Raw genomic sequence first — 27,778 nt, 5'->3', positions numbered from 1 at the left:
CGCAGTATAGAGAAAATATAATCCAAAGCACACCTACAAACTTCCTACAAGCCGTGCTTAAATACCCCTCGGATAAACATCCCGAGGGTTTACAAAAAAAGCCGACGGCCAACACCTACGGAACAATTAAATAAAAATGGGTCCGAGATATACTAAGTCAATCGGAACCCCTAAATACAAACATTAATAACTTGGGCCCACATTAATTAAAATTGGGAGCATTACAGTAACATTCTTGTTTGATCTGTTGAGTGGTCCTATCTTTGGTTGTACTAGTCTCCTCCATTTCAGTAGCAAGGTGGTTGTGGCATAATAACATCTACCTAGAGTGTAACAAACGATTTTTCATATCTAAATCAAGACATTTTATACTAAAAACTCCTAACATTTATATAGATAACTAAATCCTTTTCACATGACAATGACTACATTTAACAATTAACAAAAAATAACTGTAATCATACTCAAAATCGACTATTAACTATTCACCACTGTAATTTCATGGTCAGCTGAAATAAATAGATTAACGACTAACTATCATTATTGTAATCATGATAAACATAATCATATTCAATTGAAATAATAATAAACTATTTGTAATGATAGTCATATTCAGCTGAAGTAAATAGATTAACGACTAACTATCATAACTGTATTCATGATCAATGATTAACAGTAAAGTAAATGCTTAACAAGAAAGAAAGTAACATACATGCATCATCGGAAGATCTTTTATCTGGTTGTGCAAGCCTCGACATTGATGAGATGAGAAGCATTGACATAGGCTTAACCTCCCAACCTCGAACCATACTTATCCCCACACATTCTATTATATTAGAATGGCCCTCCCTACCTCGGAATTGGGCTTGGAATGTTCTTAAGTCCAGCCATCTGAGCATCCTGATGTTTTAAGTGTCCACTCAATTATGCCTACATAATTAGCACTACGGACATCAAGTAATCATTAGATGGCACATATGCCTATAAACTACCTCGGCCAAGGATTTCTGATGGGTTCAACGACCCGATCACCACCGCTCAACTTGACAATAGGTTTTATTACAGGGATGAGCATGAGCTAATACACACACACACACACATATATTTCATTTAAGTTAATCATGTTTAACTTCTCTTTTGCTTTCTTGCAGATTGTTCCACCTCTTCACCATACACGGCTACCTTGCCAATGAATCCCAGGTGTTTTAAAAGTTTGAGCATTCTGCTCTATTTCCATCTCTTCACCATCCATGACTTCTTGCTAGTGAATCCCAGATGTATTGATAGTTTATGAGCATTCTGCTCTAGATATCTTTTATCATGAATTTCAACATTATATAACTTATTCTTTGGATTAGAGTTATTCATACAGGTTACTGATATTTTCATAAAGGAAAGCAATCGAATTCTTTTATGATGATTCTGATTTTTTCAAAAGCAAAAACATTGTACATTATGAATTACAGTGTTTATTCGGCAAGTAAAAAGAAACATGATCACAGACAAAGAAAGGAGGTTCAGCTATTGTAGGAAAAGAACATATTGAAATGGCAATCACACGACCTGATGTATAAACTGATTATGTTGAATCCTTACAATTCCAGATTGTCAATCTACTCTACTTAGACATTGCAAACGTAACTATGCAGTGAACTTTATTTCCTCTGAACCCGAGTTCATATGGCAGAGTTGCTCCTTGAATGGACGTTTATAATGGAAGATGGAGGTTGTGGTTCATGGAAATGTGTGATAACAATGCTGAGTGAAATAAGAAAAACGTAGAGGTAATGAAGGAAATCGGGGTGTGTGGAATACCAAAGTCGAGCATATAAATAAAAAAGGTTGTCAGGTTTCATACACGGCTCCAGTTAAAAGAAAGGTTGCGCCTTCTTGGCTTCCACCAGTTATGTAACATAAGTCAATTTGAAATACCAAGTGTTTAAATCGATAAGGAAAGAGAGGGAGAATAAATAAAAAATAAAAGGTTGGAAAGAGTTGGAAAGATTATAATTTCAAATCTTATTATAATATGTATATATATACATTTATATAAGTATATCAATGGGTGACATCATTAAATTATGTTATTATAATTTATTGGTGTCATTTCATTTTTATATTTATATGTTCGTATATAAATATATATATAATAATAATCTAATGAAAGATCAACTAAAAACCTTAAGGTATGTTTTATATTTTAAATTTGATTATTTTATGTTTAGATTATTTTCTTAATAGCTCATGCAGGTCCCATAAATGTATTATGTGATCAAGTCATTGCATCCTTTCCAAGAAAGTTTAAGGTCAATTCTATTGATCCTGATGACTGAACTAAGCAAACATTCCATTCCAATGATCCCGTTTAGCAATGCTTCTCCCCTTCTACATCTCCTACAATCACCCATGAAAACACTTTCGCCATAATAATAATAAAAACATAATAATCATTATTTTAAATCAAGCAACTGCTAATCATCTAATAACAGTTAATGGTTAACGACCATCTCATTAACGATTAATACATATAAAAATAACCACCTATTTCACATGATCATGAAAGAATAATCTGTTAAACCAACAGTTATGAACAAGTTTAAAATTAGGTCAAATTTTTGGGATGTAACAAAAAGAAAGTCTCTATGCCATGAAGTGCACGAAAAAAACTCGATCATGACGACCGTCAACTTGTGGCCATGGACGTTGCCTAGTGGTTTCCATCTCCTTTGTCTCCACTCATGGGCATCCTTTAACTATGAAACATCTAGCAAACTCCTTTTGCCATTCACCTTGCATAAACATGAGGAATATCCTTGGTGCATGGGCAACTGCGAAATGGTGGTTTCATTTGTCCAATCGTTGCACCATATCCCAATACCCCAATGATATCCTTATGGTTTTTGAAAGGAGCCCAAGAGACTCAATTAGTTTTTGTGGGGCCCCTAGTGGAAGTCCCAACAACCATTAGTCAATGTTGGCATGGATCTCATCCCTAGCACCCTTGATTGGCATTGTCTCACCCTCACCACACCTGGGTGATAATGCCTTAACCCTCAACTAGTAGTAGTAACCCTCGACGCCCTCAACTAGCAGAGGCTCAGCCTTGGCTAGCAGTGCCATACCCTCAATACCCCAACTAGTAATGCCTTGCCCTCACTGGAAGTGTTTTACCCTTGACAAGGAATGTCTTGCCCAAGGATGGCAATCTCACCCTCCACTAGCAGCGCCTCACCCTCGGCTGGCAGTGCCTCGGGTGGCAATGTCTTCTCGTTAGCTGTGCTTTCTGAAATACCACCATGGATGTGGCCAACAAGGAGAAAAGGGGATGAGTATTAGCATGGTGATAGGAAGGATATCAATATACCATACGTCGTCAATAAAGAAGGTACCTTATAGGGGTCCAAACTGTACATAAGCAACCCAATCGATGAACTATATGTTGGTAGAGACAATCTCTACAATTCCCAGTTTTGTGCAGTGGCAATGAACTCAAAAAGTGGTTGTATAATGGTAACCGATGTTGGTACAATTCGTACGGTAGCAATTCAAAGTGGTAGTTGTATGGCAGCAATGAAAAATGGTAGCCCTATGATGGCAGTACAAAGAGGTACCCTCTGGTAACAACGCAAGGAAGTAGTCATACGATGGCAACACAAAGACGTGGTCGTATAGTGGCAGTTCAAGGAGGTTGTTGTATTGTGGCATGAGACCCAGAGGTCAATACTGTATGGTGCTAGAGTGAGGCTTGAGTCTATATGGTCATGTCATTGACTACTAATCATCCTACAATGGCGTTGCGAATTTTTCACATCATCACCCATAGCAAATGGGGACCCCTCTTTTCGTTTCAACGATATGCTTAGATAGTTTGAGAGTCCTTGAATAGCAGCAATTTTCAAGTCTTAGACCTTAGTAGGAGTAGCTAAGAGGTCAATAGGCCATTAGGTGGATGAAGTAAGTCACAGTTTTGTTAGGGAAGATTTTGAGAAGATGAAAAAAAGACTATGGTATCAAATTTTAGGAATCTAATCCCAAACTCTCTCATTTCAGCCCTCCAAACAAGTTTTTAAGGTATAGTATGACATAGCACTTACAGTTTTGAATAGGATAATGCAGAATGTGCAAATTTGATGGTTTTAGGACTCTGACACTATTTTATGAAGTGACTGAAAATGCCCAAGGAAGATTGGATTCTAACCTTCTTTAGGAAATAATTCTCATTAAATGCACAAATTCCACCCCTACCTTTCTAGCCAGATCTCTTGGCGTCATTGAAATAGTTGAAGATAGAAAATTTGGCGAAGATATGATAAAGGCTAGAGTTTTACATGGAAGATGATCAGCTGCTACAAAAAATCCCATCAATTCAAGGATTCTAATAGTCTTTGGCAAATTTAGCTACATCACTTCTCCTCAGCCTCGACTATCGCCTTCTCCTTTGCCTCCTTGACTCTCATCTATTGTTACACATTCCTCTACTCGTTTCCACTTTCTCAAGGGTGATGGTGAGCTTTTTTCCTTCCATCTTCGAAGGCTACTATCACCTGCTTGCTTCAATCACTCGTGCAAGGCCTCCTCCATGTTTACTCACTTGTTGATGTCATTTGGGAGTTTGCCATCCGTTCTATCCTTCACCGCTTTCCCATTTCTCATAGATCCAAGAGTCGAAATACTTGCCCTATAAACATTTTCCTCGACGCCAATTGCAAATCGTTCCATCGCTCCATTCGCTCCGCTTTTGTGACCCTTTCTCCTAATTTCACCCATTTGCGCTATTCTTATCTATGTTTTCTTCGTTGTAAAAGACATTATTTCATCTCTTTTCAGTGAAATTAGGAGAGATGAAATAATGTTTCTATATCCATCTATATCATATCTATAATGTGCCTATAAATTGTCATATCTATATCCATTTATTATAACATTTTGCCACATGGTTTCAATATATTCTCAAGCCATTTCCATACATTAACCTAATTTATAAAGCATTAACTATGATAAATGATTTATTGATTAACATTTGTATATGTAGTAGTTGATGCTAGATTGTGATGATTTATTATGATGAATGGTTATTATTGAATAATAATTTTTTTGAGGTGATTAACATATTCTTTTGTGAGGTATTTGAGTCATTCATGCAGTTGAGAAGAAAGAGAAGCAAGTTCACACTTGTCAACATTCAGCAACTCTAGGAAATGCAGAAAAAGTCAAAAGTTAGTTTCAATAAAATAGGCATATCTCTCTCAATTCTTAATGAAATTAAGAATGGCTTACGGATTTGGAAATCTGAAAACAAGGAGCACAAACTTTTTTGATTGTTTGAGTTAGTTTGGAATAGTTAACAAGCATCATGAATCAGAAATTGATTGAGTAAAAGGTGGCACATTTTCAGTCAGCAAAAAACTACTTTCAATAAAATGATCATAACTTCCACGTTTCTTAATGAAATTCAGATTTTCAAAATGATTTGGAAAGATAAAAAGGAGAAAAATATCCTGGTAATAGGTGTTGATCTAATTAATAATAATAAAGGAGCATCATGTGTTTGAGTGGACTGCTAAAAAGGTGGAATAATCATTAGTTTTGTAATAAGTCTCTTCCTTGTTTAAAGGAATGATGAGACACTTGTTAGATCGTCGTTAGGGAGTCAATAAGCTTATATTGTAATCAAGCATTTGAGACAGACATCTATATGGAGATAGATATATGGAAAGTTGTATTTTATAGTATATAGTTCCTGCAGCCATTATTGTGTACTTAGATTTATTTCCAAAATTGTTGTAGTCTATGTTTTGCAATGATAGAATAGCTTAGAGAGTTTCATGGTGCATATACTTTGTAGACTTGTTTCAAGTATATGTCCTCAGGTTGACAATTTAAATAATTCTTCTCCATAAGAAGTATAGTGACTCATTTTGGATGTCCAATCCATAAGCTGTGTTTCTAAAACCAAGTTATTGATCTAATTAGGAAGCCAACATTTTTGGTGACGTTGTCGAGGACAGGTCAAGCTATGAGAGTCTCTGAGTTTTTAGTAGCTCTTTGTCATTTTTCTAGAATCTTAGTTTCTATTCAAAGCACTTAGGATTAAAAAAGTTTGCAACAGCACAATATGGATTTTAGATCTATGGAGGATAAGAATGAAGATCCAATATCATTTTCAGCAAGTTTGGAAATCAATGAAGACGTTCTCTAGTATCATAGAGGAATTTTGTTCACATATTGGTGACAAAATGCTGATTTTTAAAGAGTCAAATGAAGACTACCTTGTTTAGCAAAATGATGAAATCACCTTACAGAAGGTTGCTTATCAAGATGAATGTGATGTCAAATTAGAACTACTACTTCAAGAAGAGGGCTGCAATAAAGTGAAAATCAATGCTTCCATGCATAAAAGTAAAGAAGATGTTGAAGAAGATCAATTTTGGGATGATTTAGAAGAGTTTTGTTTAACATTAGATGTTAAATTAGCATCTCTTGTAGAAAGAAACTATGAGCCTTATGAAGATGGTGCAAAAAATCCTATGCTTTTATCAAATCAGCCACACAAATTGGTTTTTAAAAGTCAAAAAGACGATGAAGAAGCAACTCATCTACACAAAGCCAGCAAGGAGGGTTCAAAATTTGTTCTTTCACGAGTGTGTCCAATTACACATCTCGTTCATATGGAGGAAAAGATGTTATCACAAGCTATGGTTGCAGCAAAGAAAGAAGTTACAACTAAAGATAAACCTCAATATGCAACTGCAGCAAAAGGGGGCACATTTCAGCTTACTTATGTACTTCAATATAGCAATATGTATTGTCATCATGAAGTAATAATTGAGTTTGTTAATGTCTTTTCAAAAGTATTCTTGTTTATAAAGTTTCTACTGATATTGCAACTATTTCCAATTGCTCATAAGCATGTGAAGCATTGGAATATTTTGAAAAGAGGAAGATACTTCAAAGAACTAGTTAATGGTTTTTTAAAGCAGTTTATGTAATTTGGTTAGTATAGGTTAGGATAGGTTAGAATAGGTTTCTCATTCAATAAGTCTTGTTACACAATGTCTTAGAGTTAGTAGTTGTCTAGTTTAGTTTCTTCGCTAGTTCTTCTTGTCTCATTGACTATTTTCAAGGAGTCCGCAGCCGGTTGGTTGGCCATATTTCAAATCATTTTTCAAGGGTTTGAGTGAGTCAAGTTTCTAGTTCTGGAAGAGGGTCTTTGCATATATTTTCAAAGGTTTCCTTGAGTAGTTGAGTCTTCATGATGTCAAGAATGTTCTATTCAATGATGGTATCTAGTTAGTATTATTTATAGTTTTCATGTTGTAACAATCAGTCCTGCAGCAACTACTATCTGGTTTTAACAATCACTCCTCCAGCTACTACTCTTTGATTCAATAGGCAATCCTACATCAACTACTATGTCATACCAAAGACAACTTTCAGAATGTATGAAGACAGTACTCATATTAAATATGCAATACTCTTGGAGGGACCTGAATTTCTACAATCAAGGGACTTGTACTTTCAGCTATTTCCAAAGTTTGAAGTTTCTCACAACAACACAAATGGTACTATATTTATGATTTTCATTTATTCATAATATTTATCATTTTTAGTAATTGATCATTTATGCATTTCATTTTGTTTTTCAATTATCACTATTGTAATTATATGCTTCATCAATGATTTGATGCTACCCTCATATATACATTATCATTTGAGGATTAACAACTTTTTAGTTGGGGGGAGCACATGCATGCCTTGTGTTATTATCATAGACCATTTCAGGATGACCTTTCATGAATATTTTTAGGCTACCTCCTATATTCTTGGTGAAAAAAATGCAGATAAGAGAGGGAACAAAAAAAGAGTATGGAATGATAATAGCTTTCATGACTAACTAATGCCCATCCCTTGCTTGAGGACAAGCAAGATTTCAGTTGGAGGGAATGATGAGCCTATAAATTGTCATATCTATATTCATTTATTATAACATATTACCCCATGGTTTCAATATATTCTTAAGCCATTTCCATACATTAACCTGATTTATGAAGCGTGAACTATGATAAATGATTTCTTGATTAGCATTTGTATGTGTAGCTAGTTGATGCTAGATTGTGATGATTTATTATGATAAATGTTTATTATTGAATAATAATTATTTTGAGGTCATTAACATATTTTTTGTGAGGTATTTGAGTCGTTCATGCAGTTGGGAAGGAGAAGCAAGTTGACACTTGTCAACATTCAACAATTGCAAAAAATACAGAAAAAGTCAACAGTTAGTTTCAGTAAAATAGGCATATCTCTCTCAATTCTTAATGAAATTAAGAATGGCTTACGGATTTGGAAATCCGAAAACAAGGGGCACAAACCCTTTTGATTGGTTGAGTTAGTTCGGAATAGTTAATGAGCACCGTGGATCAGAAGTTGACTGAGTAAAAGGTCGCACATTTTCAGGCAGCAAAAAACCACTTTCAATAAAATGATCATAACTTCCATATTTCTGAATGAAATTTAGATTTTTAAAATGATCTGGAAAGATAAAAAGGAGAAAAATATCCTGGTAGAAGGGTTTGATCTAATTCGTAATAATAAAGGAGCATCATGTGTTTGAGTGGACTGCTAAAAAGGTGGATCAGAAAATCAGCACACTTGGTCATTAGTTTTATAATAATGCTCTTCCTTGTTTAAAGGAATGATGAGACACTTGTTAGATGGTTGTTAGGGTGTCAATAAGCTTCTATATTCGAAATTGTAATCAAGCATTTGAGACAGACATGTATATGGAGATAGATAGATATATGGAAAGTTGTAGTTTGTAGTATATAATTTCTACAGCCATTACTGTGCAGTTTCCTGCAGCCATTACTGTGTACTTAAATTTATTTCCAGAATTGTTATAGTTTATGTTTCGCAATGATAGAATAGCTTAGAAAGTTTCATGGTGCATATACTTTGCAGACTTGTTTCAAGTATACGTCCTCGGGTTGACAATTTAAATGTTCTTCTCCATAAGAAAGATAGCTACTCATTTTAGATGTCCAATCCATGAGTTGTGTTTCTAAAACCAAGTTATTGATCTAATTGGAAAGCCAACACACCTCATTTCCTCAATGTTACCCCCCACCCTCCATCATTGGCTTCCACTCCCTGACCTCTCACACCATTATGCTATATGACATTCCTAACCAACCATCTCTCCATCCCACTCTGCCCCCTTACTGCCATCTGTTCACCTCCTCTAGTGTTTACAAGGCTATTAGATCCATGAGATGCAACAAAGTGGCGGAGGAGGGTTTCTGTAATGTTCCCAATTACAGAGGGCTAGAGACGATCTGCTGATGGCCATACAGATTGTCAATGTTGGGTTGGAGATGACCGGCCGATGTATATAGTTCATAAGGTTGTATAGTGATCAAATGGGGTCCTACAATGGTCTATGTTGGGCATACGGTGGAGATGGAAGGAATGGTGTATGATGTAAGAGCCAAGATGGTTGTACGGTGGACAAATGGAGGATGGAAGGGAAATAAAGAGGTGTGGGTGGATGGTAAGAATGAAGGCCGTACGGGCAATGAGGAAGCAGTACGGGAATGTTCAGAAGCCGCACGGCTAGGTATCTAAGCCACAACTGTGAATGCAATATTGTTCATACATAAACAAAATAGATTTAGTTGAAATCTAGACACAAAAATAGAGACTTGCATCCAAATAATCCTTCAATTAATGTATGTCGAAAGATGATGCTCCAATTTATCAAATACGAATGAAGTGTTACAAACAACGGAACAGGATGAGGGTTAAATCCTACCGAAACCGAATAAACCACATAGGGAAGGTCTTCCACTTCCAAAATGGCGAACAACACAGAACTCTAACAGGAATTCGTAGTACAAAGAAAATAATCTAAATTGCATACCTAATGACTACCTATAAATCGTGCTTAAATACCTGTCGGGGAAAACTTTCCAAAGGTCTACAAAGATAGCCAACGACAACACAAATTAGGAAAACAAAACAAAATGGGTTCGAGATAAATTAAATCAATCGGCCCATTAATAATAGTATGATTAACAATCTATTTTATGACGGGGATATTACAGTCCTCCCATCCCAAAATTTTGCTTGTCCTCAAGCAAACGCAATGTTGGATGCTATAGAATGTGCTCGCCTTCCCAAGTTGCGTCGTCCATCGTTAGGTGTTTCCAGCATACAAAATATTCCTTCACCATTCGGTTCTGCAGGGTCTTCCATACTTCACTAATCTTTGTTAATTCCAATACGAGTTTTCCTTCTTCATTGAGTGGCAAAAGGTCTGTAGCTATTGTTGTGTTCTGTCCCACAGCTTTCTTCAGGCAAGAAACGTGGAAAATATTATGAATACGACTCCCCTCTGAAAGTTTCATCTTATAGGCGACTTCACCGATGTGGCACACTACATGATAAGGGCTATAAAATCATGGCTTCAATGCTTCTTTTCCCTTTTCTTTCAATGAGGCTTGTCAGTATGGCTAGAGCATAAGGTAGACCAAGTCTCGTACTTCAAAACTCCTTTCTATTTAGTGTCAGTCAGCATACATCTTTTGTTAATTCTATGCCCGTTGTAAGTTTTCCTTCAAGTATCTTAGGATGTCTTGTCCCTCCTAAAGCCAGTCCCTCGCCCTTGGTGAGCGACTATGTTCCAGAACTGTGTTGATGAAAAAAAGGGGTTCGTACCCATATAGTGCTTTGAATGGTGTCATCCCAATGGACATGTGGTACGTGGTATTGTAACAATATTCCCCTAGGTGTATCCATTTGACTAATGTTCGTTGTTGTGTTGAAACATAGTTTCGAAGACAACCTTCGAGCCACTTGTTCACAATATCTATTTGTTCGTCTATCTGAGGTTGGTAACTAGTACTTGATGACAATTCTGTCCCTGCTAACCAAAACGGTTCTGTCCAGAAGATACTAATGAATCGCCCATCCTGATCATTGACAACGTTTCAGGGTAACCTGTGCAAACAAAAGACTTCTCTGAAAAACAGATGGGCAATTTGTGCGGCCTGAAAATCTGAGGGGATGGCAAAGAAATGTGCGTACTTTATCAATCTGTCAACCACCACGAAGATACAATCCTTCCCATTCACCTTCGGAAGTCCAGTTATGAAATCCATTGGGATACTTTCCCACTTATGCTCTAGAATTGGCAAAGGTTGCAGTAACCCAACAGAGAGTATGTTCGGATTTATTTTGCTGGCAAACCGCACACTCTCTTAGATACTGCAATATGTCTTCTTTAAGTCCGTTCTATGAAAACCTCTCCCTGAGACGTCTATACATTTTGAAGAAGCCCGAGTGTCCTGCCAAAGGGTGAGTCATGTACCTCCATCAAGATTTTCTACTTCAATTTGGATTTCGGGACTAAAAATATCCAATTCTTATAGTAAATGATATCATCCACCACTTTGTACCAATCATCCTGGTTCTTACCATCCATTAGCTCACAGGCAAATGTGTTTTTGTAATATTCTACAAACAAGTGTGCTTTTCAATTAGCTGAAATTTGGGTTAGTAAGCAGATGGCGGGTTTCTTGGACAAAGCATCTGCAACCAAATTGTTCTTTCCTTTCACAAATTCAATGTCAAAATCAAAATCTTAAACCTTGCTTACCTATTTTTGTTGCCTAACGTTCAAGTCTCGTTGCTCCAAAAAAATCTCAAACTATTGTCATCCGTATGAATAACAAACTTGGCACCCACCAGATACTGTCGGAACTTGGTTAGTGCATGTACAATGGCAAACATCTCTTTGTCATAGATGGAAAATAAGCGTTCTATCTAAGTAAGCTTCCTGCTCTCATTGGTTATGGTGTGTCTATCTTGCATCAGTACTGCACCAATGCCTTCTTGCATGCGTCGCACTCCATAATCAACAGTCGAGTGAAATCAGATAAAACAAGCACGAAACAAATGCTCATTGCTTCCTTCAACTTATCAAAAGTGAGTTGTGCCTTTTCATTCCACTAGAAGGACTCCTTTGTTGTCAGATCTATTAGTGGTGCGTTGAGCTAAGAGAACCCCTTTACAAACCTCTAGTAATAACTGCACAATCCAAAAAATCCTCGCAACTCCGTGAGTGATTTTGGGGGAGGCAAATCAAGGATAGCCTAAATCTTCTCCTAATGAACTTGAAAGTCATATTTACTAACATGTCCGAAGTACAATATTTCTATCATACCAAATTCACACTTGGATTGCTTGGTGAACAAAGACTGATCCTTCATGATCCTTAGGACTTCATCCAGATGCTTCAAGTGCTCTTCCCATCTCTTGCTATAAATAAGAATGTCATCAAAAAATACCAATAAGTACTTACGCAATTGTTTGTTGAAGATGCAATTCATGCATGATTGGAATGTAACAGGTGCATTCGTTAATCTAAAAGGTATGACCAGGAACTCGTAATGCCTGTAGTGAGAATGAAAAGCTGTCTTTTCTACGTCTTCCTCCCTCATGCGAATCTGATGGTATCCAAAACAAAGATCTATTTTTGAAAAATAGACTACACCATGTAATTCATACAACTCATCTATCCTTAGAATGGTATATCTATTCTTTAGTTTTTTTATTCAATGCACAGTAGTCCATACGCATGTGCATCATCCTGTCCTTTTTAACCAATACCACTGATGACGCGAAAGGGCTAGAACTAGGATGGATCCATCCTTTCTCTAGCAGTTCTTAAATCGTCTTTTCGATCTCATCTTTGAATTTCTTGGGATGGCAATAGGGTGTGGTTATGACCGGCTTGGCTCCAGCTTCCAACTCAATAATATGCTCAAACCCTTGATAAGGCCGTATGCCAGAAGGAATGTCTATAAAAACTTTATCATGTTCACTCAAAATATTCTGGAAATCATCCTGGGGAGGTATCTGTTGCCCTCTGAGGAGACAAAACAATGTGTAGCCCAAGCAGCATCATCACGCCAAAAAATTGCCTCCAACCGATGTGCGGAAACTTCCTTCGCACCCTCATCTGTCATTCCACGGAGAACAACCTTCTTTCCATCGACAAAAAAAGTGAAGTCCATCTGTTTGAAGCTCTAAGTGTATTCATCAAGTGTCTCCATCCACTGTATGCCCTAAATAACTTCCATGTCATTAAAGTCCACTATGAAGAAATCCTCAGTCACCGTGTGATTCGCCATTGCGATACTTAGCTGACGAACAAGGTGTGTACAGGGAAAAAGAGTCTCTCTGGCAACCTTGACCGAGAATCCTGCGTGCGTCTCCATAGGTAGACCTCTTCATTTCACCAGAGATGAATTTATGAAAGTTAGAGTGTCTCTACTATCAAGCATCACCATAACTCTTTGTCCTTGAAGGGTTCCCCATACACAAAATATCGCGCACCTCAGGCTACCAACTAGGGCGATAGTTCCTCTCTGCCGCACCAATGCTGCAATTCTTTCTGTACGGCTTAAACTAACCATTTTGGTGTCTTCATGGGGTTGGTTGTCTTTGGAGGGTATATCTTTTTGCTCGTCCTCATCATCAGACACGACCTCAATGTAGTAGATTTTTCCTTTCCCGAGGCATCTATGCCCAGGTTCCCATGGTCCTCTGAAATATCCCCGTCAGGATATTTGCCTCTTAAACACCAAAATACTAAAACTTCAATGATTAGGCATTTTGTCAATCAGTTAGCAAACAGGCTCTGATACCACTGAAATATCCCCGACAGGATGATTGGCTCTTTAAGCACTAAAGTTTTAAAACTTCAGAGGTTTGACATTTCGTCAAACAATTAGCAATTGTCTTACTACTGCTGGAATGGTTTTGTCTTGGAACTACTTGTAATTAAGATGGTAATACAAGGAAACTATACCCTTGATGGCAATATGATCCTGTAAAAACACATTATCTGCTAACTCAGAACTCCACCAGGTCTCCGGCGTGCCCTCTTTCCTTGGTTCTCAACTTCCAACCTCATTTGAGCAAGTGCAGCAGGCCCTGGCAACTTTTTCCGTAGCAAACCCCGAAGTCTTTGACACTCAGCTTCTAATTTTGCAATCTTTCTGCTGCTTGTTAGCTGCCTCTGCACTTTTCATACTCATATTTCTTTCTTCATTACGGATCTCTAGTTCCTTGCTAAGCACACTAATTTCATATTTGAGAGAAGAGTTCTCATTTTGATATGACTCAATATTATCCTGGAGTATTTTAACTTCAGCTTCAATTTGAGATCTAACTTGATTTAATTCTGCCAATGATCTTGACCGTTCCTGCAATGACCTGGATAGTGCAGTATTCTCCGCACTTGATTGAATAAGTTGCTGTTCCAAAACCACTAATTTGGCCTCAAATTCTAATTTGATTTTATCACATTCTCTGGTCTTGTTGATGACAACCTCATGAATTTTATGCTCTTGCTCTTCTCTAACATGCCGGAGCTGCTTCATGCACTCTTTAGAGCACCATCCAAATGGGTTACTCGTTCTTCAAGAACAACCTTTCGCTGTATTAGAGACTCAACTTGTTGTTTTGCCGCTGATGGGTTGCTCGGTTGTTCCTACTTCAATCCTGCGACTACTTTAAATATTCAAATATATGATTGAAATGCGAGAGTTCCCAACTCCGGCAATATTAATGATCTCGAATAATGGCTGACAGAAGAAAGATGCCGCAGATTTGATTCTTCGGAAATTAATTCATTGTTTGCCGTCACCTCTGAATTAATCCCTTGAACTCTCTGACCTCCGATCAGCAACGCCTGGCTTGCAGATTTTTCAATTCCGCTAGGCTCTGTGCAGCTATTTCGACTTCAACAATTCCTTAAACGAATCGACTTGGTCCCACTCCTAATCCCGGCTTCAACGACGTTACTTTGTAACCTGATCTCTGTAATCGCCCTTGGTTCAGACTTCGTCCTCAGCAGTATTCGGAAAGAGCTGGCTGAAAGGAAAGTCTTAGAAACAATCCGCTTCACACTGCAACTTCTTATGGAGTCGTCTTATTCCTGGATAGAAAACTCCAACTCTACAAAAACCCTTAACTTATTTTTCAGAATGATCCTCCAAAATGGCCTTAGGCCACAAATTCGGCCTTGATGAAATGACTGAATCGTCACCTCCAATCTGCAATAATTCGGATGATATTTCACACCCTCAAAATCGCGTACCAATTGAGAGTTATCGTTCTCAATGGCCAATTGTGACAATTGCCGAAACCCTAGGTTCCACAATGCACCTGTGATTGAATCACAATCTGAAAATACAAGAGAAATAATCGACAGCTTGATTTGAATGGAGCCCCAAGGTGCCTATTTATTCTTCTTCTCCATCCTCTCCAGAGACTTCTAGAATCTTTTTGATCTTATCCCTCAAGTGACTTTATTAAATACTCCAAGTAACTTTATTAAATACTAAAGTCACTTTATTAAATACAAGGTCATCTTTTAATACTTATTTATTTAATTAAAATAACTAATTAGTCGTCCTTGGACAACCATTAATTAAATTAATTAAATTGAACTGTCACCATAAAATTGGGGACATGACATCCTTTGCAATTGAAACATAGTTTCTTCCTTCAAAGTTCATGTCTAGTAGCCTCATCTAACGATAGCTTTCTTGATGGACGTTGGTTATATTTATCCCTCAAAAACACAAGTGGTTTGCAATGTGAGTAACTTCATGAGGATGACGTCATTGAAGATGCCATACTCTTTGCCTTTTTAATGGCCTCTGATAGGATGGCAAGATTGAACCCTTTTACCCAACCCTTCAGTGGTTCTGTCAATTCGTCTATGAAGAGCACTATCCATTTTCTTTCAAAAATGTCCATGACCAAAATAGAGAGCTTTTGAAATTCTGCAATGTACTAGTCAATCGATCCAGTTTGCCTCAGTTGTGCCAAATCTTTGAAATTAAGTTCTGGATCTTTACCGACAAATCGATCTATCAATCTTTCAGTTAATTCCGCATAGGTATTAATTTGATTGTGCCCCAATATGACGGTGTTGTGATGCCACCATTCATGTGCAACTCCCTCCAACTGTAAAGCTACAAATTTAATTGCTTCTTCTGGCATGGGATTAAACTGGAAGTAAGTATCTGTCTTCATTAGCCACGCTTGCCCAGATCTGGATCCAGATCCGTCAAATGCTAATAGATTTACTTTAGTCAACTTCCTCCTGAGATCATCATTAAAATATTCTCTATTTCCACCTCCCAAATATCTCATTCTCATATCTACATAATCTTTGTAGGATATATCTTCCTCAAAATTGGGATTCTTCTAGTCTTCTCTTAGTTGTTCTTGCATTTCTTCAGAGCTTGGCTGCTTCCCTTCGCGTGGTGTCTCTGTCTGTGAGGGAAAAGACGACATGGAAGGTCAAGAGCATGCTGGATGAGGGTTTGTTTTACTCGACACCAAGTCCGCGTTGAGACCATTTTTCTCCAGATATTTTATTGTTTGCCAACATCTTGATAGTCTCTTCCATGAGTCGCTGACTATCATTGATCTGTGCCTGATTCCTTGCAAGTTCTCTCAGTAGTGCCACGAGTTTGGGAGTTGTGGGTTCCTGTTCGGTAGCCATTATATCAACGGAATGGGTTCTTCACTTCTGGCTATAAACTCTCGTTCACTGTCCACAGGCTGGCAAGATCGAAGCTAACGTTCCCACGTGCAGAGGGCTAGAGATGACCAGCTAATGGTTGTACAAATTGTCTAGGGTAGAGACCATACAGTCTGGAAGACACAGGAGTGGTCGTACAGAAGTTATGTTATGACCGTATGGTGGAAGAAGGAAGCAATGTGTACGGTTCAAAAGGCCATACAGAGATCAAATGGGGTCGTACGGTGGTCAAGGATGGTCGTACGGTGGTCTATGTTGGGCGTATGATGGAGATGGAGGGAATGGTGTATGGTGTGGGAGCCAAGATGGCTGTATGATAAGTCGTACAGTGGACAGATGGGGGATGGAGAAGAAGTATGGAGGTGTGGGTGGATGGTAAGAATGAAGGTCGTACAGGCAATGAGGAAGTAGCATGGGAATGTCTGAAAGCCGCATGGTTAGGTATCTAAGCCACAACTGTGAATGCAATCTTGTTCATGAACATAAACACAATAGATTTAGATGAAATCCAGACATAATAATAGAGACTTGAATATGAATAATCCTTCAATTAATATATGCCGAAAGATGATGCTTCGATTTGCCAAATCCAAGCAAAGTGTTACAAGCAATAGAATAGGGTGAGGGTTAAATCCCACTGAAACTGGATAAACCAAATAGGGAAGGTCTTTCACTTCTGAAATCGAGAACAACAAAGAACTCCAACAGGAATTCGCAGTACAGAGAAAATAATCCAAATTGCATACCTAATGACCACCTACAAGCCGTGCTTAAATATTTGTCAAGGAAAACTTTCCAAGGGTGTACAAAGATAGCCAATGGCAACACGAACTATGAAAATAAAACAAAATGGGTTCAAGATATATTAAATCAATTAACCCATCAACAATAGTTTGATTAACAATCTATTTTACGACGGGGATATTACAGTTTCTAGGCCAAACTTTTCAAGCTTGGTGCCTCGATCCTTGGCTCCTACCTCCCTACACTCTTTAATAGAGTGGTTTGTACTGGTTTTCCTGACTCTTGGTCGAGACATGTGATTTATCCTATTAAGTTTGGGCCTATCTCTAACCCTGGCAATTACAAGACCATCATGATCGGATATACATTTGTCAAACTATATGCCACAACTTTGAACACTATGTTATCCAGTGAACTTGACAAAAAAGGTTGTAGAGCAAGAGGTCAAGCCGGTTTTTCTGCTGACTACGAAACTAGGGATCACATCTTCACTCTACGGGCTATTATTGAGGAGGCTAGGCACAGGTCAGAGAATGTCTACTATTTTTTTGTAGACTTTCAAAAGCCTTTTGATTTCGTTCCCTATATGTAACCGAACAAGGCTTGGGGCTGGTATTGATTGTACCTATTCTAACTCCACAGTAACCTCACCCAACTTTGACTATGACTCTTAAAGAGCCAACTGAGTATACTGAAAAGAGTCCACCATCACCTCAAGCTCCCGAGTGAGCTCAATCACCTCCTCCTCTTTCCCTAACAAAGCCTCATAGCAAGTGCTACCCCACTCCAGAAGGTAATCTCTATCATCAACTAAGAGTAATTGTGCTTCAAGATCCTTACAGCCTCTCGAAGTACATGAACCTCTGCTAGGGAAAGACTACTATCACCATGCTCATCTGACACTGGGGCACCCCAACCAAATGTAGCTAGCATATGCTGAATAGCATCATAATGATCAAGAGATGAATAAATGTCACTATCGCTCACCTTTAGCTGATAGGTTACATGATGCCTTTGTAACCCCTGACTCCTATGCAAGCTCTATGTCTCACTAACTGCACTGTGATAGGAAACCGAAGCAGAACTATCCACCACAAGATCACTCATACATGTGCTATCATCTTTTACCAATTCTACATCCGAGATACAACTACAATGTACCTCAAACAACTCCTCCAAAGAAATATAAGCCCTCACAATCTCAATCTCCCCACGTCTCAACTTCCACCTCAATAGTAAGATCTTGTAACATTGATCCCGAGACTCATCCAAAATCTCATAGGAGTCATCACCCAATATCTAACAAGTGGTATAATACCTAGTGCAAATTATAGCATCATCCAACAAATCACCAGAAGTGTCCACATTGTTTGCATCCCCATCACCTGATAGAGTCTCAACTGTCGTCACCTGACTCTGCACACATGACTCTATGTCAAGTTGTAAATCAATAATGCTAGAGCATGAACCCACATCTACTAACTCCACTGTAACACCCAAATCACCGACATCACAACTGGGTGACTTCATACATGCATTGGTCCCACCTAAGGAAGCAACTGCCTCCTGCAATGGAGCAACACTATGACAACTCCCATATAAATCTCCAATAATAATTCCCTACTCAAGAGACCCTAAAGTATCAGTAGTAACAACTGCATCAACTGTCTCTGCACCAACTACAACAACTCTAGGGGCCTCAACGTATTGAAGCTTAATGTTGTTATCCACTAAGGGTACTGACACATCTACTAATCTTTGTGAATTGGGTCCATCATCAACACGGCAAATAGGACTAGTAGGTGTCATATTAAATACAAGTACATTTGCATCATGGACACTTGTCAGGGAAAACTGAAGCTTCCTTCCCTGCAACCTCGATGTCGGCCTCCTAAAGGTAGAAACTATATACTTTGTCGTCCTCTCAACTATCTTTGGATCCGACAAGCTCTCCGCCAACTTCTGTTGATGAAGCTTAAGTTTTTCCATACTCTCCTACAAAGCATTCATTTTCGTGCTAAATTCTTCACCACTCCACCGGCTTCTAGAACTGCTAGTACTCATGTGTCTGTCCTTATTGAGAAAAAAAACTAGAGTCATGATCACTCCAAATGGAACGGTAATGCTAAAAATAAAATAACTTTCCTAACCCACAGGATGGTAGGAAACTAGGCTCTGAGCAAAGTGCTTTGCTGTATTTCTCACAAAGAAATACTCTTTCACCTTCAAAAGAATACAACTTCAAACCATTCATATTAAACCTTTTGTAAAAATGTTTCTGATGAAATCTCTGATTAGACATTCTAATAAACAATTTCCAAAAACCACACAAGCTAGCAAAGTACACAGCTCTAATACCATTGTAATAATCCCTGCTTAGTTTTATGAAAGAAGTTGAACTATGGCTAGTAAAATTTTGTCAAATAGTTGGTGTGTTACCCAAATCTTAAGCTCTAACCCTAATGAAACATTCCAGCTCTTATTTGACCAAGAAATTAGAATTGGATTAATGGCATATTGAGAAACAATTCACGAGCAGCCTAGTATGAGAGTTTTGATATCGCTGTCTACATCCAGCAAGGGCAACTGTTGATTCTAATTCAATATATATTCTTAAGTAGAACCGACTGTATTTCAGACAGGATAATCCTCCCATAATAAAGATCTTAACAGGAAAACAATATTCATGTGGAGTGCTCAATAATGTAAATATGTTCAGTGATAACAATGGGGTAATGAGACTACCTGAATTTCAACAAACAGTTGGCATACTCATGTTTGTTGTCAACTATTGATGTCATTGTTATCCTGTTAATGATCATAACCAAACTAACAAATAACTGTCCCACAAATTGGATTTATTGTTTGCAAGAGATTATAGCATTGGTGTGTCAATATATATAAAATTGCAAGACCTGAGTTATGGAGATTAACCAAGTAATATTGTCCACACTGTTTGGGTTACAGTCAAACCTCTACGCACTAAGGAAATCATGCAAAAATCAACGTATCTAATATGCAAAACAATGGCTAGATAACATGCAGTTTGAACTGAACAATTGAATGATGTTGTCTTTTGGAGAGGGAGTACCCATGCTGCTCTAGGATAGTGAACCCGAGCTACTAGGGCAGGTGATACTTATGCTTCTGTAGTATGAGGAAGTCGTTAGACCACCAGAGCGTCTCCCACAATCACTTGCAATCTATGTGCCCGGCTTCACTGTTACTATTTGCCCTTGTAGCCAACATTTTGTATGAGGTTGCTGCTACGTGAGTCCACTATGGAGCTGAGAATGGTGCGCGCTTGTTGTTTCCTAACCACATGCTAATCCAAGTGACTATTCGCTGCTAGTAAGATCCTGTCTCGAGCATGAACCAGCATTAAGGAGAACTAACACCCCGTCTTGCATTTCTTTGTTATCATGGCTATAGTATGACTGTTCACCAGCCTGCCTACTAGCTTACTTCTACTAATGCTATGTCTTGTGCGTACTATCACAACTACTCTCTTCAATAACCAACTTCCTTATTCCTGCTTAGTAACTCCAATCTTTACTTCGAATGCAAAATGTATCTATCCGAACACTTAATCTAGAATGAAGTGTGAGTCACTGGGTTTGCGTCTAGTCTAACTCTTTTCTCAAGGGGTTTCGTCCTCAAGGAAAAGCCAAGTCACAATAAAGCAACCTTTTGGAATTTTGAATATCTCATGGTAACCATCCCAATGCAAATGCTTTCTTTTATAACTTCCAAATGAGGAGAGGCTCGAACAACTTAGCAATGTGGGATAAAAGACTATTTCGTCTTTTAGTCACTTAAGTAACTTTACAACTTTATAACATTAAAATATTTAAATAAATTACTTAAGTCATTTGAACTTTAATATCTCTTGAAATACTTTTTTGATTGTCATGTCGTCTGAAATAGGAATCTCTACTCGTAATTCCCCATATGACTAAATACACTTTCTAAAAATAGAAAGGGCCCATCTCTATTACCCCTAACTTACTATACATAGTAAGTATGGAAAATGGAGTCCAAATGACATCGAACAAAGGCCAGATCCATAAATCATTGAATGTTGGAGATGAATTAATCCTTAGAAGACCCTTTAACCATCCTCGTTAGCCTACAAGGATCCAATATTAGGCTAATCCTTGAAATTCTGATACTGGCAACCAATGGGGACATTCCAGTCCTCCCTTCCCAAAATTGCTTGCCCTCAACCAATCCAGCAATAATAGTAAACTCCAACCCCCACCTGGATCCCAAATGAAGTATTACGTAACACCCCTATTAACATTGAACCAAATGCATACCACTAACATCATCAAGATCAACAACATAACCTGCAGTATAGCACTCAAAACTTGTGCTAATGATGTACGAGTTAGAATATCACCAGAAGAATCCCCCACAAGAAATATCTTCATCGTGGTTCTCACACATATAATATAAACTGGATTAGAATTCAAATCAACAATCCCTTAAAGAGATGTAGCTATAGGATAAGATGAGATAAGATAATGATATTAATGTCCAATAAAAGACCCAAAAAAGTGGTCTATGGGACTGCAAGATTACAAAAGTGAGGCTAACACCAGCAGGAACACACAAAGGTGTCCAAAAATAAATGAGAAAAACAAAACAAGAACAACCATAGAAAAGAGATAGAGAGAACACTAAGAGAGACTAGGAGTCTTTCTTAGGCAAAAAGAAATCAGTCACAGAATGATACTCATGACGATGTGTAGAGGCACTATACTGTCTCTGGCCGTGTCGATAGTGCAAATAACCTGAATGGGATCTGACACATCTGAAAGGCCTGGTAGATCTAGTAGAGCTAGAAGGCTTTTTCACACCACACAAAGGAGATAATGGTGGAAAGAAGGTAGTAACGAGCTGAGTAGACAAGTGCCAGTATGTAAGCAGTAACTGGATCGTGCTATCACGGAGCACAGTGACCTCATGAAGATAAAGTGCAAGACATTACTGATCATTGTAGCTGAAAAAGTCATAGAGAGAGAAGCACTCCCAGAATAGACAGAAAAATCTCCCTCTGATCTCGTAATATATAGGGCATTGAAAAAGGAAATGAGTCTTAGTCTCCACCTCCCTCAAAGTGCAGAGCTTACAAATCCACTCCTCCCTATCAATATAGTAATCAGTCTGAGCTTGAAGATGTTGAGAGCCAACTCTAAAAGAACCTAATGAGATCCGTAGGGCATGAGACCACCTACGGGAAAGATAGCGATGACAGACAATAATCCCATCAAAAATCTCTAAAACGTGCTTCGCATAAAAGGAAATTTGTGGGCATAACCCCCCAGAAGGGTTAACCAAAGTAGTAGCAATGTACCGTTTGTAGATGTCAAGTCGGACATGCTCATTCAACACGTGTCGAGAGGGGAGAAGATGAGCTAAGGCATCCAATGAAAACTAAAAAAGGGGGGAGACGATCAATGTCGATCCCAATCAAACCCAGCAAAGAAGCATGTGCAGACCAACAACGTGCACGAGAACCAGACTCAGCACTCGCAGTGGAAACAGACGAACAATATGCTAAATATGAGTATTGGTCATGATCACCAGCATTATCCACAAAACCATGAAGGCAATGGAGAAACCAAACCAAATCAAAAATGGCCACAAGATTGAAAGGATGAACACCGAACTCAGCAAAAATGGCATTATGAGGAGTGAACCTGTGACATCTGATGATGCGCCTTAAGAACAAAGTCTGAACTTGCTCTATCGAGGCCCATATGTACTCATGTGAACTATATCAACCATAGGTGTTCCCACGTCAAAACCTGTGGACATAGGAATGTTACTAACTGCCACAACACAAAATTGAATCTTTACATATGGTGAAAATTGAGCCCAACTCCACTCAAGTGAGTGATCAACATCAACCTCAAACAACGGATTGTCATAAGACAATGTTGCATCCATGTCAAATGTAAGACTACTTATGAAGTGAACATCAACACTTTGTTGATTGATAGTATAACATGACTCTATCACTACATCACTCACCTCATCAACAATAACAAGTGTACTAGTAATACCATCAAAGCACACATATACCACCACTTGCATACTACTAAACTCCTCATTGGATGGCTCAACCGACACAGAAGCAGCTACTGATATGACAGTATCCTCGCATGCTTCTACTCCCACTACCGCTACATCGCCATTAAATACATGATCCGAGGAACTCATGCCAACAACTGCATCATCTGACTTAACCTACAATAAATCCTTATCACATTCCACCTCAACTGTGCCCAACTCATGCAGTGTCTCATAAGAAATGTCCCGCAACTCTAAAGCCACAACTATATCATCACCTTCCGCTCTTAGAGAAATTGATATCATTCTTTGCTCAAATCTCGGCTTTGAAATCAGTTGGGTCATCTGCTTGTGATTTTGATTCATCTCATTCACTAGCACATCCAACTATTTCACAATACCCTATATCTCAGAATCTCCCTCCATTAGTGGAGAAGTACACCCTCTGCGAGTGTAATAAATACCAAACCTTCAATCACCATCCATAACATTGAAAACCAAGTCCTCCACTTGTGGATCAAAAGAAAAGTGATGAGCACTCCTCACAGTGTAATGCTGATAAAAATTCCCAATCTCTATCAAGGGTTCATCGTCATCAAACTGGAAATCAGAAGATGGCTCCAATCTCTGACTCTGAACTTTTGGTCGAGTAGGATCCTAGGCAAACCTCTCAGCAAGCCCAACCACAAAATCCCTATTGGGAAGTATTGTAGCCAACGTCTCTACAATCTTCCTCACCAATCGTCGAATAGCACGAGCCCCGAATGAGACCACGCTGGGATATATTGTATGGAAACTCCCGCAAATCCGAGCTCTCAAGCAAATATTCCATGAATGACTCAGTACAATAGAAATTATATGTAGAAGCATCAATCTGCTCCCCCGCAATCCACAGCCGATTTCTCTGAAAATGTGACAATGCCAATTGTGTAATGTTCTCATTATAAAATAAATCATTAATCAAACTATTGTTAATAGGCCGATTGAATAAATATATATCGAACCCACTATTTTGTTTTCTTTCTATAGTTTGTGTCATCGTCGGCTATCTTTGTACACTCTCGAAAAGTTTTCTCCGATGGGTATTTAAGCACGGCTTGTAGGTAGTGTTTGGATAAGCAAATTGGGATTATTTCTTTGTACTGCGAATTCCTGTTGGAATTCTTTATTGTTCGCATTTCAGAAGTGGAAGACCTTTCCTACTTGGCTATTTCTGGTTTCGTTGGGATTCAACCCTCACCCTATTCCGTCGCCTATAATACTTCGCTCGGATCTAGCAAATTGGAGCATCATCTTTTGACAAATCTAATTGAAGGTTATGTGTGTTCTAATCTCCATTTTTTATTTGGCTCTATCTGATGAATTTTGATCTTGAAGTTTATAGTGGCATTACTAGACACTTCTCCTCCATCCGTACACTACTTGCCAATCAACTTGATCTTCTATCCATACAACATTGTATCCCTGCCCTCATCCTCTACTACCATACGACATTCAACTCTACCTACCATCGTATGGCTAATCGGCCTCTTCTCTCACCGTACAACTTCCCAGCCCAATGTACGGCTATCACCATTTGACCATACGGCCTTCCTTTACTTCCACCCTATGGCCTCAGCAATAAATTTGCCCCACCATACACCCAAATACCATACGGCCATCTTTCTGCCTCCCGTAAACCCTCATGCTAGACACCATACAGCTAGCTCAGTTGCATCGTACAACCAATACCATTACAGCATGCGGCCATATCAAATACCCTCTTTGTACCACACCCTCTAGCTACTTGACACGAACGGCATTAGAACATAGTGAAAATTTGTCATCTTTGAGATTGGAACATTACAAACTGTCCAATGCTACCAGTTGTATGAAAAGTAGAAATAGATTCGGCCTTGGCAAAGGGAAAACAAATTATATTCAAAATGAGGTTTTATTGGTTATTCAACCTAGGTTGGCATTCCTAGATAAAGTGCCCATTCAGCACCCAAATTGCCTATAAAAGAGACTTGAATCATTCATTTACATCAAATCAATATACCAAGGTTACCTGGATACAAGGAGACTTGGAGGTCTCCGATACTGGTACAAGTACGACTATTTTTTTCAAAAGTAGGAGATGAGGGTACTTGGAGATGACAATTTGTGAGCCAGAGGCCGCTCCTTTTCTTGATGACGTGGTGCCACTCTTTGCGGACTGGAATGCTTTACCGCAAGTGATAAATAAGCATTTGAATTTTGATAGGTTCATGACTCAGAAGCAGGAACATTCTAGAGCAAGCTAAATACTTGAGAGACAAAGGCCTCAACAGAATGATTTGCGAGAGGTTGCTAGTAAGATGACACAGGAGCACTTCAATGCAGTGGGAGAGTTACAGCTCAAGCTTGGATCCATAACCTCAACACTTATTTGGCTTTACATCCTATGTTTGAGGTGGACACTATCAAATTCGAAGTGTTACATGAAGACAAAGCAACCTATGACTGGTGGTACCTGTTAAAACAAAGAACACCAGAAATATCCTGGGCAAACCCTCTTAGAATGAAGGCAAAAACCCAACCACATAACAGAAAATATCATTTTATTGATAATAGATTTCAAGTGTACAATATCCTTTGGTAGCTACAAATTTATAACAATGGGAGACACTTTTCACATTACAACCGAAGATCTCTTGAGATTCCCATAACTCCTATAATTAATTATAACTCGTTGAATATTCATGCCTCGATGCATGTGAATGATGCATGTCATTTACATTTAATATTACAAATTAAACTTAAGTGACTTTTTCAACTGAATGTAATAATAATGGTAATACCATTCATATTGCCAAAGATAAAGATCTATATTGCAGCTACCATCTTCAACACTCCCTCTTAGCCAGAGAGATCTTTAGTTGAACAACCACACAAGGCTGCAACCAAAATGTTAATGATGAAATATCATCCCATATATCCTATAAGATTCATGAAAACCTATAACAATCAATCACATTCATGGAATCGCTCAACATGAAACATTGGAACAATTAATCACATTCATGGAATCGCTCAATATGAAACATTGTAACAAACAATCATATTCATGGAATTGCTCAACATGAAACCCTATAACAATTAATCACATTCATGGAATCAATCAACATGAAACCCTATAACAATTAATCACATTCATGGAATCACTCAACATAAAGCCCTATAACAATTAATCACATTCAAGGAATCACTCAACGTGAAAAGTTTTGCAAGACTCATAGCTATGCCTTTATTCACGGACTCTCCCAACGTGAACTATCATGGAATCTCTCAACATGACATCCAACTTCCATCACGAAATCTCTCAACGTGATGTTCACTATCACATAACGAAAGAGTTATCATAACTGATCTTACAATCTCATTTATTCACACAAGAATAGAAATAGGTATAACAAAAGCAAGACTTAGTTCTGTTTAAGTCGCAAATTTTACAAATACCACAAGCATCACAATCATATATGAGAATGACAAGGATTTTTAAGCACTCCCTCTTAATTATGAAGCCTCCCTCTGAAGCTAAAATCTTCCTCTAAAAAGCTCAACATTCTTATCTTATTGCTTCTAATTGCTTTTGGCAACCAACAATGGTTATTAGATTAAACCCTCATCTCAAATATATAACTCAGACTGCTTATCTGTTTAAAGTATAATCTTCTTGATGTGAATCAGTAACCAGTGCTACAAGTAGTGTGTGCAGCTATTACACATAGGCTTTAGCCAATTAGTACTGAGAAAGATTTAAACAAATATTCTACCCAAAAATAATTCTAAGTAATACATGTAGAGATAGTATTAAGGAGATTCACGCATGGAAATACCATTCAAGTGATTCACACATAGAGTCAAATTTTGCCATCTTTCATTGCCACGCGAAAGGAGTAACTAAAGTACTCGATCATCTCCTGCAGAGATCAAAGCAAGGATAACACTAATAGAAAACACAGGCTTCAAAAATTTCCAAATAGATGACAATCCAACGGAAATAAATAATCCAAACAACTTGCACCCACATAAAAGCGCTCATGTAAAACATAAATGTTGAGTCGGTAGAAAGAAAAGAAAACTGAAATCTTTGGTGAAATGCACAAACAAAGGTGATACAATGTCGTGAGATGTCATGATAAGAACCATTGGCACCATGAACAATATCAACGATGATGGCATCTGTTACACAAGAATCTGGCAATATGATGATCATGGAAGTGGTACCAGTCCATTGATAGTCTTCACATACTAAGATTCCACTATATCCATTGAATGTATATAAAACCAAATGACTCCCGATACCCC

General features: G+C 38.2%; 2 protein-coding genes across 7 annotated transcripts in view; both read right to left on the bottom strand.

Annotated features, from left to right (window-relative positions):
* Nucleotides 1-27,778, bottom strand: part of LOC149544673 (acyl-CoA thioesterase II) — a 313,792-nt gene that overhangs the window by 150,306 nt on the left and 135,708 nt on the right. The gene's annotated exons all lie outside the window — the stretch shown is intronic.
* Nucleotides 13,750-15,234, bottom strand: LOC149544677 (filament-like plant protein 4). Its single transcript, XM_089796427.1, has one exon. The coding sequence runs from the start codon at nucleotides 14,445-14,447 to the stop codon at nucleotides 14,040-14,042; it is 408 nt and encodes a 135-aa protein (XP_089652553.1). The 5' UTR covers nucleotides 14,448-15,234; the 3' UTR covers nucleotides 13,750-14,039.

The sequence above is a fragment of the Cupressus sempervirens genome, chromosome 8 (assembly GCF_028749045.1).
Source record: "Cupressus sempervirens isolate cs-2001-9-10 chromosome 8, ASM2874904v1, whole genome shotgun sequence".
Taxonomy (NCBI): domain Eukaryota; kingdom Viridiplantae; phylum Streptophyta; class Pinopsida; order Cupressales; family Cupressaceae; genus Cupressus; species Cupressus sempervirens.
The sequence above is the reverse complement of the archived record's forward strand: the minus strand, read 5'-3'. Positions and strand labels throughout refer to the sequence as shown.